The 16424-nt window shown below is 43.1% G+C and overlaps 1 protein-coding gene across 16 annotated transcripts in view; it reads right to left on the minus strand.

Moving 5' to 3' along the window:
- LOC309801325 (uncharacterized protein) overlaps positions 1-16424 on the minus strand; it is a 153739-nt gene that overhangs the window by 29897 nt on the left and 107418 nt on the right. For 9 of the 16 annotated variants that reach the window (XM_082616057.1, XM_082616051.1, XM_082616062.1 and 6 more), the window contains one exon: positions 14802-14883. In XM_082616057.1, coding sequence (XP_082472183.1) covers positions 14802-14883 — 82 coding nt within the window. Of the gene's footprint in view, positions 1-1189; positions 5675-6488; positions 6706-14801; positions 14884-16424 lie in introns of those variants that run through there. The other 7 variants (XR_014293567.1, XM_082616053.1, XM_082616052.1 and 4 more) reach the window with 2 other exon arrangements.

Consider the following 16424-nt stretch of genomic DNA (forward strand, 5'->3'; position numbering starts at 1 on the left):
TGAGTAGCGGTGAATGGCTTGGCTGGGTAGGGACCTGGAACCAAGATGTTTGGAAGATCAGAGACAAGAAAATCTGAGAAAGAAACATGTTGATGGATCTATAAGAATGGGTGTGAAACATGAAAATCTTTTTATATTATGTTAATGACCATCAGAGAGTAAACACCATGGAATAAATAGTCAAATAAACATCCAACTACACATAATAACTAAGCCAGTTGATGTCATCCAGCCTCTGTCATTAGTCACCCTAATGCTGGTGTGATGGGTTCATGAATAAGATAGCAATTGTGACAGGGATAGAGGGCATGCCTGGGCCCTAAAGTACAGGCTCCCACTCATAAAAGCCAACTTAGTTGTTATCACCACCAAATGTCTCATTTGACACACAAAGACTAGTGTTGAGCCCATCCCTTGAGATCAACCACCCACTTGGCGGTAAATTGATCAAAGGAGATTCTTTTCACCCTGGATAGGGCAGCAATTCTTCTTAATTGAAATCAACATATATCCTGTTTGCAAGGCTGTGTCCTGCTTGACTATAGACGTTTAATCTACTGACATCCACTTAATATGTCACTTACTATCCACTTAATATTCCACTTAATGTCACCTCTGACTAAGGGACCCACTTTATAGAAAAGGAGGTGTGGCAGTGGGCACACAACCAAAGAATCCATTGGTTCTATTAAGTATCACAACACAGAGAAGCTGTAGACCTGATAAAGCAATGAAATGGTTTTTTGAGGGCACAGCTTAAGTGCTAGCTTAGAGATGATATCTGCAAGAACTGGGTACCATCCTCCAGGATAAGACATACATCTTTAATCAACAACCAACATATGGTGATGTGTCCTGATAGGGGGAGTTAATGGGGATGGGGACCAAGAAGTGGAAGGAGGAGTGGCCCTGCTCACCATCACTCCCAGTGGCCCACTTGAGAAATCTGAGTTTTCCATCCCTACAACTTTAGGCTCTATGGGTCTAGAAGTCATGGTTCCCAGAGACGGGGAGGGATCCCCTGCTCCGGAGCAGAGATGGCCTTGAAATATGGATGGGCCTGACCTACTCACATGATAATCACATAGGTTATCCAGTGATTCCCAGTAATGTCCAGTGATACCCAGTAATAGCTAATAATGTCAGGCAAGTCCCCAAGGAATCCGTATGTAACTGAATTTCCCTAGAGTAGAAGATTCTTGTGGTTAATTTCTTGGGCGCTTTAGAGACAGCCCTAAAAGAGCATCAGAGATAGGCTTGCAGTCAGACATTCAGAGGTATGAGTACAGCAGGGTCCCTCTCCTTTCAGAGAGCCTCCCCACAAGCACACCTGGGTAGAGGGGAGCCATGCTTCCTCACAAGTGTATCACCATACACCCAGGTTCCATGAATGCGTTACAGGTGTGTGTGGGGATTCTGCTCTCTGAGCCTGCAGGGCAGCTGGGCGGGGCCTGGGGCAGCCAGAGAGAGCCTCCAGCAGAAATCAGCCTCTTCCAGACCTCCTCACTAGGTTTTTCTAAAGAAGCAAGATCTGATGTTGCTTCCCTCATGAAAAACTCAACAAGCATCTGAGTAGAAGAATGAAGGATATGGGAAGCCAGGTGGGTCCTAGAAAGATCTTGTTTTGACGTTTGCCAACTTAATGCATACTTCGTGGTGGCCATATTAGAAGGGATCAATGTGTGAGTTCTCTGGACTTTATTTAGATTTCCCTAAATAATTCTCCATAGAGCTGTGTTGTTTCTCTATTCTGTGGCCAATTAAATCGGCCATCAGATCTTACTATGAAGAAAAATTCACCTGAAAGGGCATCACCTGGGTAAATATCCTTGAACAGAAGTGCTGAGTCAGTTTAGAGCTGGTCCTCACTCAGGCAGGTATTCTCCCTTCCTGGGGTGAAGTGTTGTTTCGATATTGCTCAAGAAATGAGAAAACATCTTATTCTCTCATACGAGTTGCCCTTGAGGTATCCAACATACTTTTGAATCTTCCCAGGCATCCTTCTTCCCAACCACCGCCCCCCTTGATGGTGCCATATGCTTTCATCTTAGAAAGAAGTGCTGGTTTTTTACTTTCCCTTTATTTGCTGCAGGGCAGGGTCAGACAGTGCATCTATCCAGGGAGTGAGGTTCAAGGAGACTGTAGGGGAGAGGTATTGCTTCTTTCAGGAAGCCACGCTTGCTGAGCTTGTGGTCTACTCGGGCCCTCCATCGTGGCCTTGGGCAGGCCACTTGACCTGGGCCTCAGAGGGATTCAGTCACCAATGTAGAGCTGGTGGTGGCTTAGGGTGGGCTACTCTGACACCCAAAGAGAAAAGAAGCCTTGCAATTACCAAGAGCTTCTGCTGTGACAGGCTCACATGGAACTCCCCAACTCAGAATAGGACGTTTCTCACTTCTTTGTGTGAGAGTTTTTTTTGGTGTTTGAGTCAGAAGCAAATACAGGCAAAGTTACACTGGTTCCTCCAGTCTTACCAGCATTGGCTCCGAGAGCAAAGCAGTGACCGTTCCAGATTTTCATCTCAAACCAGTGCCAACTGTTTGTCTTCCCACTGTTGGGTGGCAGGCCGAGCAGGGAGCAGGATGCTGAAGGGTCTTTTGTGTTTATCACCTCTTGTTTTTTATGATAACTTTATATGGTCGTTCCCAGCTACTAAACTCATACAGAGATCAGGACAAGGTCTCTTTGCTTCTACTTTTCTCCTTTATAACAACAAACAGAGTCTCCCGAGACTGGAAACATTTGTTTTCTCAGCCCACTAACTCCAACTACAGTACATTTCCTCCTTATCATCACTATTTAGTTTGTAATTATTCCAGTCTACGAACTCCCACAGAGGTTGGGGATAGCCGTGGCTAAATTGCATGAATCACTGATTTGGGGTCCTTCATTGTCATTAATAAACTCAGGACATAGGAGTCCCTAGAGGTCCAGCTCCTCCAATTTGATGAATATTTATGTTTACACTCCAGGGACAGAAATGGAAGCTGTTGGCAAGGACCTTGCCATGAAGATCAGAAGTTTCATTTAAGTCTATCGTGATTGCAGGTTCTGTTTATTCTCTTGCTGTAAAATGGCTAATGAGAAGCTGATCTGGCTAAGTTATGAGAATGGCATCTAAAACAATGAAGAAATGAAACTCTAATCAGGCACAAACCACCTTTTCCCAAAGCTACAGATCAACAGATCTCAAGTTACCCTGACTTTTGGCTCTATAGGGAATTGAAAGGAATCAACCTAAAAGACAGCTGCTAAAAATAGCTCATCCCCACATATTTTAAACTTACCTATGAAAGCTATGTTTCATTGAATGGCTGTGAACATCAACAATTGTTGGTGGCTGTATGGGGGATGGGGAGACCTTTAGAGTTTGCCCTCAGTCTTAATTAGAAATCATATTGGCTTGCAGGCCTACATTAATTTACAGGACCGGCTAAGCTATGTATGACTAGATGTGCACAAGTAGATGCACCAAAAGGAGTGTTAAACAGTCATCTTCATCATCAGCCAGCCAACACACAAATTACATGAAAGCCCTGGATACACAGAGAACAAGAGCTACACAACACCCCAGATGTTTTAGAATCACTTATCCTGCAGGAAGCTATGCAGTTTTCTTGTGTATCTTAAGTGAACTCATCGGCTGGGAATCTAGTTGTTGTGGATATTAGGAAATAGTGATACAGTGGCAGAGACCTGGGCTGTTGCTTGGCTTTGAGTTGGTGATCCATAGTGGGAAGAAGGTAGCCTAGGGAGTCCCTGCAGTGCTCCGTGGAAGTCATTTACATATGCTCTTTAGAAGTGTCCGTCTCTCACCAGCCCTTGGGGACATCACAGATGGCAAACAGGGAAGGCTCACGGAACCCCAACATCTGGTCATATGGTTCCACATAAGGAAAGAGGGTTAAATCTCTTTGATTAGAGTAGGTCACACACCCCTCTAGGACCTCCGTTCTCTCTGCTTCAGGAACAATGATCTTAAAGTTTCAGACAGATTTTTAACCCATTCAAAACCCAAGAATAGGGCTTCCCTGGTGGCGCAGTGGTTGAGAGTCTGCCTGCCGATGCAGGGGACGCAGGTTCGTGCCCCAGTCCAGGAGGATCCCACATGCCGTGGAGCGGCTGGGCCCATGAGCCATGGCCGCTGAGCCTGCGCGTCCGGAGGCTGTGCTCCACAACGGGAGAGGCCACAACAGTGAGAGGCCCGCGTACCGCAAAAACAAAACAAACAAACAAACAAAAAAAAGAGTAGCTATCTCAGTAAGAAGAACTTATTAACATAGAGATTTACATGAGTGAAACTAGTCAATAAGAGAAGAGACTTTGGGAGGATGAAAGGAAATCAAGAGAAAAGGGAGTGAATAACTAAACAGTTCAAGTCAGAGTTTGATTTTATTTCCCATCCCCTAATCTTCATAAACCAACATTTTTATACATTGGGTCTATCAATAAGAACCTGTTAAAAAAATAAGGGAGAAGAGAGCCTTAAATACATAGTAAAGCTAACAGAGACCCAGGGACAGATCCTTCTCTCAAATGCACAGCTTGCTGCTCCACATATAGTATCTTGAAAAATCTTTACTGCCTTCAAAGATACAGCCCTTGGCACCGAGCACCATGCCTCCAAGTTTAAAATGTGGACCTCCATATTTATGTTCCCCAGATGGTGGGATTTATAAATGCACCATGGGGTACTATTGAAATTAATAATTTAATTCATTTCCGTGATTGTGCCATGATTGCTAGTCATTATGGCAATAGCATAGTTAGCAGAGTCTCTCAGTTCTGGGATGTAGCTGAAGGGTAATCTCAGTGAGAGTAATTCCTCTGTCATCCTCTTTCAAATGCAGTCAATCCCTTCTGAATGGGGAATAGCCAAAAGTTTCTGGAATTAAAATGAAGGCAGCATCAACCTAGCTAGATGAAGATGGCTTCAATTTATGTGATTTCAAAAGTTTGAAAGCACTTCTCTAAGGACCAGTGAAATGATCTGTGATTATTTAGCTTGGAGAAGGAACAGATAAGGAGAGACCCCAAGCACTGTCTCCAAACACACAAATCTCTCACTCTCTGTCTGTGGACAATCTACATCCAAACGCTTGAGAATTAACTGCACTTTTACTTTCTATTCCCACCTGTCTGCTTATCAAAGGAATATATTGGCAGCTGGGCTAAATGACTTCTGAAGTCTCTTCCAGAGATTCTCAGAGATTCACCGAGTCAATGGTGGAGTGGAGGGAATAGTGGAAAAACAGTTCTGTATTTCCTCAAGGGAAGTCCTTGCTTCTCTCAGCCTAATGATCTGGAAGCCTAAATGTGCAAGAGGGAAAATTATTGGGCAATGGCACACATAAGTTTGGCCAATGTGAGCCCATTGGAATTTTGAACCCAAGAGGCTGTAGGTAACTGCCTTGGATTTATAAAGTGCCTCTTCTTCTTTGAGAAACCTAAACCTATTTCCATATTTCCCTTATTATCCTCAAAGTTTTTGTTAATCATAGAAGTAAGGCCTGACCTATAGATCCTCATTCAATAGCTAAAGGAACTAATCCATGAATAATAACATAATCCCCCAAAACGTTGGAAATAGATTCTGCTACCTTCACTCCTCACCTTGGTTCCATCCATTCGATTCCGCCTTTGGATGACTCTATTTCTGCCCAACGCTCAGAGCCTGAATGAGCAAGAAGAGAAGCAGAATGATTTCTTACATCACTTCCACCAGCAATAACCCTGCACGGGGCACAAGCTCAGACTCTGCCCACCACTGCATTCAAGAGAGGGGAAGAGTTAGTTAGGAAACAGAAAGCAGAAGATGAACACAGATACTCCCACCTCCCAAGAGGAGGACTGGGACCTAGCAACTCCATAAAGACCAGACCCTTCTCTTTTGCTTCACACTCCTGTCTCATGTGGGTCAAGGAGCTCTCAGGATGGGTCCAGGACACAGGAGCATAACTACCTTTTTGTCCCAACCTGGTATCAAAGAAAGCTTTAAAAAGGCTGTGGGTTTAGGGAAATGGCAACAAAAATTTGCCCTACTGTTGTTTTTCAGTAACTACACAGTAAACATCACTGATGAAGTAAGTACATGATGACTGCAGGCAGGACACCCCAGTAATTGTTCTGAGTGATAACGGTGAACATTCCATGCTAAATGCCATGGGCTCCTTCCTTATCTCCCTAACTGCCTCACCTCTTACTTTCCTGACAGTTTGTACCTCTTCAATAGTGCTTCTCATACCATGTTTGAACTACAGGCTCTGAGAAAGTCTGCCCTACTCACCTCCATAGCTGTCCCTGTGACACCAACACAGGGATTCCCACATAGGAGAAGGTCGGGAGATGTTACTGAATTACATTAATCTGATTAGTGGAAACAGTAGGTATCACTAAAGGGTGGGTGGTGGAATTTGCTCTATTTTCTTTCTGGTAATGAAAAGAAGAGGTAAGGAGGACCCAGACCCCTTAAGTATATTGCACCTTACCTATGTGACAAAAGAGAATGAAGTTAAGGTGGCATTTTTCACAGAAATGAAGGATCTCCTCTACTTGGCAACATTGAAGACGTTGAGGGACAGGTGGGAGATTTGGAGCCACTGATTATTTTTCCTCTTCCCATTGCTCTCATGCAGTTGTTATTGTGGCTGCTGTCAGTGACACTTCACAGGTCATGACTTACTCTTGAAAACGCCTTCCAGTGACCTGGCAAAAGTATGTAGAAAACAGGCCCTTGGACTAAAAGTCAAGTGAATTACGTCCTAATCCCAGCACTTTCCCCAACTTGCTGTGTGAACTTGTGCAAATCTTGAGCTGCCCTTGTTCTCAGCGTCCTCTTTTTAAGGGTGCCGTAGTGGAAGGAGAGTGGGCTTGGGGGTTAAACAAACATGGGTATAAATACCACACCTTACTTTTATGTTATGTAGCCTTGGGCAAGTTAAGTCACTCGCATAGTCTCAAGTTCTTCATTTTTAACATGAGGATAGCCTGTCCTAATACAGAGAACTTTAAATGAGCTCATACATGTAAAATGCTTTGCCAAATACCTGGCATAAACTAGGCATCCAAATATGTTATTTGCTTCACTTTTCTATAAAATGGGTGTTATAGGCTGAATGATTATATTCCTCCCAAATTCATATGTTGAAACCTAATGCCCAATGTGCTGGTATTAGGAGGTGGGGCTTTGGGGGGTGATTAGGTCATGAGGGTGGAGCCCTCATGAATGGGATTATTGCCCTTATAAAAGAGGCTCTAGAGAGCTACCTCGCTCCTTTTACCCTGTGAGGACACAATGAGATGTCAGCCATCTACAACCTGGAAGAGGGCTCTCACTAGAACCTGACCATGCTGGCATACTGATCTTAGACTTCTGGCCTCCAGAACTTTGAGCAACAAGTTTCTGCTGTTTATAACCACCTGGTTTGTGCTGTTTTGTTATAGCAGACTAAGACAATGGGGTTTCATCACCTCCTTGTCAAGTTGTTTTAAGGATCAAATGAGATTATAGATGATAACGTTCACTGAAAACTGCAAAATATGGTGCATTTGTATTCACGTGGGAATAAGAGAAACAGAACATAAGTAACTAGGCACTATTGTATTATGCTCCAATATCCAAAGAAAATTATCTAGTGTTTTCAAAGTTTTTTTTTTGTTTATTTTTTTATTATTATTTTTTTTTTGTGGTACGTGGGCCTCTCACTGCTGTGGCCTCTCCTGTTGCAAAGCACAGGCTCCGGATGCGCAGGCTCAGTGGCCATGGCCCACGGGCCCAGCCGCTCCACGGCATGTGGGATCCTCCCGGACCGGGGCACGAACCTGCATCGGCAGGCAGACTCTCAACCACTGCGCCACCAGGGAAGCCCTTCAAAGTATTTTTAAAACAATTTTTAAGAAGGAAACCAACATGAATTGTTTTTATTATAAGAAACCATTTGTGGGGTTGGGCTAGGGAGAGGAAATGAAATTCCAAGTGTGATAAGATATAGAAGGATGACAGAGGTGGCTCTAATTACACCTATATTCTGGCTCATCAGCAAAAGTGAGTTCCAATCCAAACTAAATGTGTCAGCACTATTTACAATAACCAGGACATGGAAGTAACCTAAGTGTCCATCAACAGAGGAATGGAAGAAGAAGATGTGGTGCATATATACAATGGAATATTACTCGGCCATAAAAAAGAATGAAATAATGTCATTTTCAGCAACATGGATGGACCTAGAGATTGTCATACTGAGTGAAGTAAGGCAGACAGAGAAAGACAAATTTCATGTGATATCACTTATATGTGGAATTTAAAAAAGGTACAAATGAATTTATATACAAAACAGAAATAGAATTACAGATGTAGAAAATAAACTTATGGTTTATTTATCAATCTTCCAATTATTTGGAATTATTATGGTTATTTATAAATCTTCCAATTTATCCCTCCCCTCTTTCTTCAGGGGGGAAGGAGGGGAGGGATAAATTGGAAGATTGGGATTGACATATACACACTACTGTATATAAAATAGATACCTAATAAGGACTTACTGTATAACAAAGGGAACTCTACTCAATACTCTGTAATGGCCTATATGGGAAAAGAATCTAAAAAAGAGTGGATATATGTATATGTATAACTGATTCACCTTGTTGTACCCTGAAACTAACACAACATTGTAAATCAACTATACTCCAAAAAAATTTTTTTAAAACACACAACAAACTAAATGTGTCAGAATAGAAAGATTAGTCCAATGACCATTTCAGTCAATCTTGAGTGATTCATGCTCATTGGAGACTTTGTGAAGATGGATAATGGCTAGAGTTCTTTGTTATAGCCTCCTGCTGAGTGTGCCAGGCAAATAAAAACACCTTGGCCACTCTAATTCAGTAGGACAACTCTTTCCAAACTCTGATGAAGGGAGCACTTTTCCACAGAATGTTTATAGTGCTCTGGAGTCAAATATGTTTAGGAAAATCTTTACCCTTATCTCAGATATTCACAGCACGTATTTGTAGAGTAAAGCTTCTGGGAGGTCTTGGAGAATTAAGTACATTTGTTTAACCCAGAATTTCCCAAACTAATTAAACGATAAGACTTTTCCCCTTTCCTCTGCAAAGTCACAATTCATGGCTATTAGAACAATGTTTTATGTAAACACAAATCCAAGAAGATATCTGTCTCCCAACCATGGGCCCTGTTCTGTTATACAGGGGCCATAGTCAGTGTGCCTCAGAGTGAGGTTGGTGGGAAACAAGAGCTTCAGGGCCTTTGCTAGATAATTGTGCGTATTCTTCCATCAGTGTTGTGGAACCAGGCTGTCACTTGGAAGAGCAGAGATCAGAGATGTATACTTCAGTATGGCAAATATTCACCACCACATGGACGCTGCAGAGGGTCTTGGGCGAGGGAGGCCTACGTAGCACCACCCAATGCCAGAGCACATTTCAGTCTCATATCGAGCCATCAGCAAAGGGGAGTATGGAGAGAGAAAACGGAGGCACTGCCCTCATTCCGGAATGATGCAACAAATGCACTAAAAGTCAACCCACACCCCTTACTCTCCCTCCCCTGCTCAAAACCATTTCAGACCCAAATAATAGCTAAACTTGCCATTGAGAGAAATCTGGCATCTTCAAGGTGGTTATACAGTTTCTAAATTCACTCTCTGAACATGGTTCTAGCTTAAAGAGCAGAAGCTTAAATCGAGTAGTAAAAATCATACGGAGTAACAGGACACAGGTTTCACATCCTTTTCCCCCAGCGCCCTGTGCCCACACACACACACTTATTCTTCTATTTATTTTCCTCCACTATTCAGATTCATTGGCATCATCCTTTCCTCCCAGCGATGATCTACACCATTGTCTTCTTGCCACACAATCCAATTCAAGACAATTGTTTCTTATCCACTGTGTGCCAGGCACTGACTTAGAGTCATCCGTTCTCGGGGTCATCTTGGAGCAGACTCATCTTGGATTCTGCCCTCTCATGCACGGTATTTAACTGATTACAAAATCCCATCGATTCTACCTCTGAAATATCACCCCACTGTTACCAGATCTACTTCCTTAACTATCCTCCCACAGCCCTCCTTCTGGTCCTCATCATTTCTCACCCAGAAAAATGCAGCAGCCTGATGGGTCTTCCTGCCTTCAGAATTAATCCACTTCCATGCTTGGGCAGCCAAAGATCTGACCATGAACTAATGATGCTCTGCATCATCTACAGAAAACAGCCTCAACTTTAGGCAAGAGCATGAGGGGCCCTTCATAGTCTGGCCCCTCACTACCTTTACAATTCCAAGTTTCCAGGACTCTCGCCTTCTCCCTTTCCTCCATCATACCTCCCCCAGCAACAATGGAGTCTTATTCATTATTCTTAGTATATAATGCTAGGTCTGGCACAAAGCAGCTACTCAGCAAATTCCTGTCAAATGATATGTGGCAGAAATGTATGAATGAATGGATGAAAAAGTAAATATATTACTTTCATACTGCTGTTGTAAAAAGTTACCACAAATTTATTGGTTTAAGACAGCAGTCCTGGGACATCCCTGGTGGCCCAGTGGTTAAGAATCCACCTGCCAATGCAGAGGACACGGGTTCTTTCCCTGGGCCAGGAACATCCCACATGCCACGGAGCAACTAAGCCAGTGTGCCACAACTACTGAGCCTGCGCTCTACAGCCCATAAGCCACAACTACTGAGCCCTCATGCCACAACTACTGAAGCCCGTGCGCCTAGAGCCCCTACTCCACAACAAGAGAAGCCACCGCAATGAGAAGCCTGCGCATCACAATGAAGAGTAACCCCCACTCGCCACAACTAGAGAAAGCCCATGCACAGCAATGAAGACCCAACGCAGCAAAAAAAAAAAAAAAGACAGCAGTCCCCAACCTTTTTGGCACCAGGGACTGGTTTCGTGGAAGACAGTATTTCCATGCAGGGAGGGTGGGGGGTGGGTGTGGGGGGATGGTTGTTCAGGCAGTAATGTGAGCGATGGGGAGCGGCAGATGAAGCTTCCGTCACTTGCCTGCCACTCAGTTCCTGCTGTGCAGCCCTGTTCCTAACAGGCCCCGGACTGGTACCGGTGAGCAGACCGGGGGTTGTGGAAAACTGGTTTAAGACAACACAAGGATATTATATTATAGTTCTGGAAGTCAGAAGTCCAAAATGGTTTAACAGGGCTGCATTCCTTCTGGCGGCTCCAGGGAAGAACCTGTTTCCTTGTCTCTTCCAGTTTCTAGAGGCCACCTCATTCCCTGGCTTAATGCCTCTTCCTGTATCTTCACATCACTCTAAACTCTGCTTTGATCATCCCATATCCTTCTTCTCTCTATATCTCTGACTTTGACACTCCTGCATCCTTCTAGTAAGGACCTTTGTGATTACATCATAGAGTCTATCTGGATAATCCATAATAATCTCCCTGTCTCAAGTGCTATAACTCAATCATATGCAAAGTTCCTTTTGCCATGTAAGGCAACATATTTAACAGTTTTGGAGATTAGGATGTGAATGTCTTGGGGTGAGAGGCATTATTCAGCCTTCCACAGTGAATCAATAGATTTTTTTTTTTTAATGAGAAGTATCATAGTAGTATAAGCTGCCAGGGAAAATATTAAAAGGTGAGTCTAAACTCTGCTTAGAAAATCAAGGAAAAGCTTCACAGAGGGAATAGTGCTTGAGCTGAGTTTGAAGCATATGCAGGAGTTCTAAAGGGACACAGGGAGGCAGCTCTTCTATGTGGAGGAAAGAGCATAACCAAAAGCAGAAGCATGGAGACAGGGGCCAGTGGGTTGACATGAGAGAAGCACAGGTTTCAAGTGGAGGGTACAGTGAAAGGGAGAGTGGACTGGAGGGCAGGATCTTACATGCCACGCTAAGGAGTTTGGAGTTTACTCTGAAGTATGTGGGGAATCATTTGGGAAGCAAGCAGGGATATGAAACAATTATGTTCTAGAACAGCACTCTCCAATAGAACTTTCTGCAGTGATGCAAATGCTCTCTATCTACACTGTTCAATGGGCAACCATGAGCCACATGGGCTATTGAGCACTTAAAATGTAGCCAGAGTAACTGAATTTTAAATTTTATTTAATTTTAATTAATTTAAATGTAAATAGTTATATGTGGCTTGTGGCTACCATATTGGACAATACTGTTCTGGAAAGATCACCTGGAGGATGGACTGAAGGTGATTTGTAGGTATGGGAGACTAAAGGCAGGGAGCCCAGAAGGCATCTGCCCAGATGAAAAGCGAACACAACCTAAAATACTGGCAGTAGTGATGACAGTTTGTGGAGACATTAGAGAGGGTTGTCATACTAGGAGTGTTTGATTGATTGAATGTAGGTATAGTCAAGTCTAAGAAGAATCTCAGTATCTCATGTGGGTGGTTGAATAGTGCTATTCACCAAGTTAAAGGAGCAGAGTTTAAATGTTATGATGATAAGTTTAATTTAACAGACCTACTTTTAAGCTTCCTATTAAATGGAAACATTCTAAAATAAATATGTCTACAGCTCACGAGAGGGAGATCTGGGCTGAAGGTATAGGTTTGGAAACTATCAGCACATAGGTGAAGGCTGAACCCCTGGGTGAGGATGGTTTTACCCAGGAGAAGTAAATAGCCTAGAAAAGCAGAGGGTACAAGACCGAACCTCAGGGAGAACCAGCATAGGCTGGGAGGAATGGATTCTTGAGCTATGAGGAAAACTAGGAGAGAGTGGGGTTGTGGACTCCGAAGGAAGAAGAAATAAGGAAGGAAGTGATGAGTTTTTCTTACAGAGCTCAAATGTAATAGTGACTGAAAAGTTGTCATGGGATTTGAGACAGGTGACAGCAAGAGCAGTTTCAGCAGAGTGGGGATGGAGGTTGATGGGCAATGGAAGCCGAAGGAGTCATGGGTAATTGTGAGGGAAAAAGCAGAGGCACCATTGTAGACCCTAAGCGTTAACTCTTGTCTCAATGAGCTTGACTGAGAGAAAAAGAGAAGGAGACCAAAGGGTAAAGGGGAATGCAAAGGCAAAAGATAGGTGAGATTTACTCCCATTTACATGCAGAAGGCAAAGAGACTGAAGCTTGGGGGATGCTGAAAATATAGGATAAAGGAAAAGCAGATGGATAAAGCTGCCAGCTGTCCAAACCAAGTAGTCTATACTTAGTTTTCCATATGATAAAAGCAAACAAAAACACATAGGTGTAGATTCCATTTTAAAAATTCCATTTGAAAAATATAATTATATGTGCACAAGTCGTACAGTCTAATGTAAAATGTAAGCTATAACATAGATTTTTATCAGTATGCTTTCCCTGTCAGGCCATCTTTGGTCCACAAATTTAATTAAAGAGCCTCTGGTATTTCTGTCGAAACCTCTGACACATCAGAGAATGACTGATAGAGCAAGGTCTCTGCATCTCAGAGAATTAGCCCCTTGTCATTTGCTGAGCCAAGGCCAGAATGACCTTCTTTCCAGAAGCATCAGAGGTGACTATAGGAGCAAAGTTACAAAAGTATAAAATCATTCCCAACTTGCCCCTCAGGTTTCCCCACTGCTTCACTACCAGCACCCTACACACACACACACACACACACACACACACACACACTTACACAGACACACGCAAACAGTACTTTACATAAGGATAGCTATCTTAGTCTGTTCTGGCTACAAAATACCATAGCTGGGGTGGCTTATAGATGACAGAAATTGATTTCTCCCAGTTCTGGAGGCTGGTTGGCTTCCTGATTCATAGATGGTCATCTTCTCACTGTGTACTTACATGGCAGAAGGATCTCTCTGGAGCCTCCTTTATAAGGACACTAATCCCGTTGATAAGGGTTCTGCCCTCATGACTAATCACCTCCCTAAGGCTTCACTTCAAACACCATCACATTAGGGCTTAGGCTTCAACATATGAATTATGGAGGGAGTGGGAGGGACAAAAACATTGTCAATGACAATGAGATAGTTGTGACCTGGGCTCATCTCCCACCTGCACTCTGACAGCCACCAGTAGGTTTAGAGTTGTCTCTAAGAAGTGGCCTCAGTAGAGTCAGGGGAACCGAAAGGAAGAAGAGAAGGGTCAGGAAGAAAAAGAAGATGGAAATACAGAGGTTCCTGCAGGAGGGAGTGTGAAATTAACACTCATGACACTTGAGGACACCTGGACATTTCATTAGCCATCATAGATTTTGGTCTTGGGAGTGTCAAGCCCACACAGAGAGTCAGATTAAGTAATATGGGAAGAGTGACTATAGGCCAGTGCTTTGTAAACTCTCCGAGGAAGAGGAGGAGGAGTGGGGCGGGAAGAAGGAGAGGAGAAAAGGGGAGGGGAGGGGGATAGAGAAGGTGAAGAGGAGGCTGCAGAAAAGGCCAATGCAACTATCTTCTGCTACTCCCTGAATTCTTCACATATCCCCATGTCATCAGCCCGTAGTCCCAGTCAAATGCTGGGCTTGAAAATCTGTTCAATGCTAATGTGATTCTAGTGGGAGATTTCTTTCTCTTTCCTGGCACTCCAAACGGTGGCAGCCTGGCCCCGTCTATTCATTAATGCCTGCTGGTCAATACTGAAGGAGATGACAGAGTACTTGCAAATGACACAGCCAACATGTATTCCTGTGTCTCCAAGGAAGGGAGAATCTGCCAAAAACTCAGATCTTTTTCTACGGAAAGCTAAACAATAAAAGAGAAGAAGAAGAAACTTGGAGCTGGAAGAGTAATTTCAGGTTCACTATCATTTTCAGATAAGGAATATGTGGCTCACAGATGCTTAATGAATTGCCCAAAGAAACAAACCAGAGACCAGGTCTCCTGACTCCCCATCACGTTGCCTTTCCACTGCTTCAGAGGCTTTCAGATTCAGTTCCCTGGAGGCATCCTGGAAAAAAGAGTGGAAGGAAGCCCAGTTGAGTGAGCGGACTCTGGGTCCCCCACCCCTTCAACCACATTTAAACATAGTGATTGCTTTTGTCTCCCCTACACACACACACACACACACACACACAGGGCTTCTACATAATATTTCATTTGAAGCAAATTTCTGTTCCTAAAACTAAGTTAAGAAACACTGTGTATACCATACTTCTATTTATGTTTTACATACAACAAGAAACAAGTCCTTGTTCTAAAGACTCATTATCAAATACAGAAGGCTTTTTTCAATATGAATATGACGTGAAACTGATGAGAGAGTGAACTGAATAGTGAGAGTGGGTGGAGAAAGAGTTAGTGCAGAAAGATTCCCATGCAGAAGGTAGACCTTTCTCTGGAGAGCGTATGACAGTGTTTCTCAAACTGTTTTTGTACATTGAAATCACCCAGAGAGCTTGTTAAAGCACACATCTCAGACCCCACACCAGAGTTTCTGATTCAGAAAGTGTGGGGTGGACACCAAGAATTTTCACTTCTAACAAGTTCCTAGATGCTGCCGATGCTGCTGGTCCAGGGACCGCATTTCGAGAATCACTGGTGTAGAGTATAGACGGTTGAACAGGAGTAGCTTCTACAGGAGGTCCTCACGATGCTCCCAACTGAACTTTTGGTATAAAGCAAGAACTTCTTTCTGAGGCAGTATTATTCAACTGGTGCAAATAATATCTGGGACTTTTTTTAAAAACATCTTTATTGGAGTATAATTGCTTTACAGTAGTGTGTTGGTTTCTGCTTTATAACAAAGTGAATCAGCTATACATATACATATATCCCCATATCTCCTCCCTCTTGCGTCTCCCTCCCACCCTCCCTATCCCCACCCCTCTAGGTGGTCACAAAGCACCGAGCTGATCTTCCTGTGCTATGTGGCTTCTTCCCACTAGCTATCGATTTTACATTTGTTAGTATATATAAGTTCATGCCACTCTCTCACTTCGTCCCACCTTACCCTTCCCCCTCCCTGTGTCCTCAAGTCCATTCTCTACATTTGTGTCTTTACTCCTGCCCTGCCTTTTTAAGACAAGGAAAAATGCTTATGTTATGATGTTGAATAAAAAAGAATATGATTTCAATGAGAAAAGATAATAGGAAAGAAACTGAAATGTGCTAATTATTTTCCCTGCTGCACAAAGCAGACAGTATTTGATCTCTAGACATTATGTAGATATGGTAGTTGGTGGCTGGTATGGGAATAAATGCTTATATCTATATGTGTATCAGAGCTACTCATCCATTTAAAAACCATTCATAAACATTGGGGTTTGGGGTGGAAATAAATTTCTATTTATATGCATATGAGTGTCATATGCACTCATTCCTTCCACAAATATTTATAAATGCCTACCAGATGCCAGGCACCGTGCCAGGCACTGGGGAAAAGACACATGTTCATTGCCTGCAGTCCCATGAAAGAAACAGGAAGTGAGATAAGAACTAATAGAAGTTTATGGAAAATTCTGTGGAGAGGGAACCATTTGTTTTGACAGA

Source organism: Mesoplodon mirus (genome assembly GCF_964341445.2).
Source record: "Mesoplodon mirus genome assembly, chromosome: 3".
NCBI lineage: Eukaryota > Metazoa > Chordata > Mammalia > Artiodactyla > Ziphiidae > Mesoplodon > Mesoplodon mirus.